Source organism: Schistocerca serialis, chromosome 10, assembly GCF_023864345.2.
Source record: "Schistocerca serialis cubense isolate TAMUIC-IGC-003099 chromosome 10, iqSchSeri2.2, whole genome shotgun sequence".
In the NCBI taxonomy this organism is placed as follows: Eukaryota; Metazoa; Arthropoda; class Insecta; order Orthoptera; family Acrididae; genus Schistocerca; species Schistocerca serialis.
This window is the reverse complement of record NC_064647.1, coordinates 659,673-663,495: the sequence shown is the minus strand read 5'-3', so window position 1 is coordinate 663,495 and position 3,823 is coordinate 659,673. Positions and strand designations below refer to the sequence as shown.

The 3,823-nt window shown below is 30.9% G+C and overlaps 1 protein-coding gene across 1 annotated transcript; it reads left to right on the top strand.

The window, feature by feature from the left end:
* The first annotated feature begins 327 nt into the window (after window positions 1–327).
* Window positions 328–3,466, top strand: LOC126424831 (uncharacterized). Its single transcript, XM_050087638.1, has 3 exons — window positions 328–1,444; window positions 2,214–2,374; window positions 3,461–3,466. The coding sequence occupies exons 1-3, from the start codon at window positions 328–330 to the stop codon at window positions 3,464–3,466; spliced, it is 1,284 nt and encodes a 427-aa protein (XP_049943595.1).
* Window positions 3,467–3,823: the final 357 nt, after the last annotated feature.

Below are 3,823 nucleotides of genomic sequence, written 5' to 3'. Positions count from 1 at the left end.
TAAGTCGGCATTGTGCCTATTGTATTTAATTCCGATGCACTTTCTGTGTTTCATCGGCAATAAGAAGGTCCAAGGGATACTGTAAACCTGAAGTGACGCATCGGAATCTATAACTAGTGTCACTGGAATGGTTCAAATTATAGACAGTAAGAAGAGTCGGTCTTCTTGTACTTATGTCGGCATTGTGCCTTTTGTATTTAATTATGATGCAATTTCTGTGATTCATCGTAAATAACAAGTTTTTTTTTTTTTTTTTTTTTTTTTTTTTTTTTTTTTTTTTTTTTTTTTTTTTTTTTTTATATAACAATTGATCACTGTATTCCAAAAATGTTTACCAAAATTGTGAAAAGTTTGTCTAGTCAGGCAATTGGAAATTACAAAAAGTTTAGAAATATTAGAACCAAAATTATGAAACTTGGTATGAAAATTAAATTTAATAAAACTTGCCTCATGGAACATATCATACCAAAATATGCTAAAATCAATATTCAATCCAAATCTAGTAATGTAACATATGTACAACAAAAGAGTAGTATTTTATGGATTAAATCTGAAATTAGAGAAGCTTTTAAGATAAAAGATTTTTTAAATGTCGAAATGTATAGTCTGCATTTATTGCTAAGTAATGAACTCTCACCTTTGATTTTTTCTATTTTACTAAGCAGCATTGATGAGAAAATAGACTTTTTACGAAAAGCGATTGCCCAAAGACATCAGAGAAAAATTGATTTGCTCATAGCTAAACAACAAAATAAGCTTTCAGAAAAGGTCAACTATGTACATCAATTTTATCCAAGGACAATGAATCTTACAGATATTCAGTTCACAAAGTCCGAAATGTCACTACTTGACAAAGGCTTAAAATATAACTTAACTCCCCCACTAAATAATACCAACGTTAAACACATAATTGCTGATGTTATAGCAACAAGCAAAATATCGAAAATAAATAAACCTGAAGCATGTAAGATAGCCCTAAAAACGAAGGACTTAATTTTAAAAGAGAAAAATAAACTACATAGAAAAACTGAAGATAAAACACTTAAAAATATCAATAATAAACTACTAGCAGAGAAAGCAATTGTGGTAAAGGCCGATAAAGGAAATACCCTTGTAATTATTAAAGAAGACGATTATATATTTAAAACACTCTCATTTTTTAATGAAAATGGGATCGTTGAAGTAACTAAAGACCCCACTCCAAAGTTCCAATTAAAGATTAAGAAACTAGTCGATGAAAATAATCACCTCTTGACCCCTGAGGAAAAAAATATGATGAAAAATATGAATCCCCAAATACCTAAATTAAGATCACAAATTAAACTGCATAAAAAAGAGAAATCTATACGACCTATTGTCAACTACAGAAGTAGTCCTTCATATAAACTAAATATGAAACTTAATAAAATTTTGAAAGCATTCTATACATATGACAGCAACTTCAGTATCAAAAACAGTTATGAACTAACACAACAAATCCACAATATAGACATTCCAACTAGTGCAAATTTCGCCTCATTAGATATTAAAAATTTATATACAAATATACCAATTACTGAGACGATTAATATAATTAGGGATAACTTAATACAATACAAAAATATGACTAAAGACGAAATAATCGAACTTATAGAACTACTTGAATGCACTTTAGATTACAATTATTTCTCGTTTAATACTAAAATCTATTGTCAGAAAGATGGCTTAGCAATGGGAAATTCTTTAGCTGGGACAGTAGCAGACATTTTCGTAAACCACATTGAGACGCAATTCCTGAAAAATAACCCTGATATCGCAAATAAAATCATATATTACAAGCGATATGTAGACGATACATTATTACTTTATAATGGTTCAAAAGACGAAATTGAGAAACTTGCTATAAAATTAAACTCTATGCATCCGAAGTTACAATTTACAGTTGAGCATGAAAATCGAAAATCTATTAACTACCTAGATCTCACTATAACTAATAACAACGGGAAACATTTATTCACCATATACAGGAAACCTACAACCACTGATGTTATTATTAATGCTACATCATGTCATCCTGACAAGTATAAAAAAAGCATTCTTTAAGTCTATGATACACCGAATACTAAAATTACCGCTAGAAGCTAATGAGATCAAAAAGGAAATGACCATCTTAAAACAAATTGCAAAAACCAACTCTTTCGACACACGACAGGTAGATATCATTTTTAATAAAGTACAACAATCACAAAGTACTCCACTAATAAGTAATCCAAAATATACGAAGATGACATATATGGGAAACATATCCGATAGAATCACTAACTTATTCAAAAATTCTGGAATAACAATAGCATTTACAACTGACAATACTTTACAACAAAAATTAAGACATACCGTAAATAAAGATAATGGAAAATCTACCAGATCAGGAGTGTACAAGATCCAATGTAGAGACTGTGAGAAAGTATATATCGGCCAAACAGGTCGAAATTTTGCAGTAAGGTACAAAGAACATACGTCAGGTACCTCACGAACAAAGTCTGTTTTTGGTCATCATATAACATTCAATAATCATGCTGAGGGGACAGTACAACAGAATTTACAAGTTCTTCATTATGCAAATAAAGGCTTACTTATGAATATCCTAGAAGAAATCGAGATATATGCTCATTTGAAAACCAAATCATCAATGCTGCTCAATGAACAATTAGATTTTCGCGAAAAATATTATTATGACCTTTTTGACGAAATTTTATAATAAAAGCATCTACTCTTTTGTTTTTTAAAAATATAAGATTAGTTATACCCATGGCAAAAGCAATATATGTAAAATATGCTGCATCAGCAGTCTCATCAGTTATTCAGAATGTGGAACGTACTATTGGCTGCTAACTTAATGCTATAAAGAACATTGCCATAAAAACTACAATTAAACAAGACGATTCTGCAGCATCCAACAAAGATGCAATTGTGATAATCGACACATACCACAACGCCAAGGATTTTACATCTTTGATATAACTGGCAGTGTAATAATATTAAGGTTGTCCATAGAGGGCACAGCTATCACACATCATAATTCACTGTTTTTATCTAAAATATAAATAAGTTGTAGACACAATTATTATCTGTTAATCAGATATTTAAATGAATCAATTTTATGTTATTAGTGTATTTCCTACTTTTATACTTTGACGATGGCGTCATATTATGCACGCTGATTGGCAGTTATGAAGCAGTGTGACAAGAAGTAGGCGGAGCCTCTGCATATTTAAGCTCGTGCTCAGCACTCGTAACCATCAGTTGACTGCACAGCAGCAAGGAGAGCTCCACCTACCAACCCAAGGGAGCCAATGGGTATAACTAATTTTATTTTATTTTGTTAAAAAAAAAAAAAAAAAAATAAAAAAAATTTTGACCTCATTAGATTTTTCCATTCATTTAAAGATTGGTATCTAGTATTTCTTAAATTTATTCACAGGTCTGATGATGGTTTTATAGAAAAAACCGAAACCGGTTACCCATTAAAACAGACGTGATCAAGACTGAACTTTAATCTAAATATAACAATTGATCACTGTATTCCAAAAATGTTTACCAAAATTGTAAATAACAAGGTCCAAGGGATACAGTAAACCTGAAGTGAAGCATCGGACTCCATAACTAGTGTCACAGAAATGGTTCAAAACATAGACAGTAGGAAGAGTCAGTCTTCTTGTACATAAGTCGGCATTGTGCCTTTTGTATTTAATTCCGATGCAATTTCTGTGTTGCATCGTCAATAAGAAGGTCCAAGGGAAACAGTAAACCTGAAGTGAAGCATCGGAATCTATAACTAGTGTCA

Excerpts from the sequence above, each read along its gene's own strand:
- LOC126424831 (XM_050087638.1), top strand. The coding sequence starts at position 328 with ATGTTTACCAAAATTGTGAAAAGTTTGTCTAGTCAGGCAATTGGAAAT. Across the intron at positions 1,445-2,213 it reads TACATATGACAGCAACTTCA|TACAACAATCACAAAGTACT; the intron begins GTATCAAAAACA and ends TTTTTAATAAAG.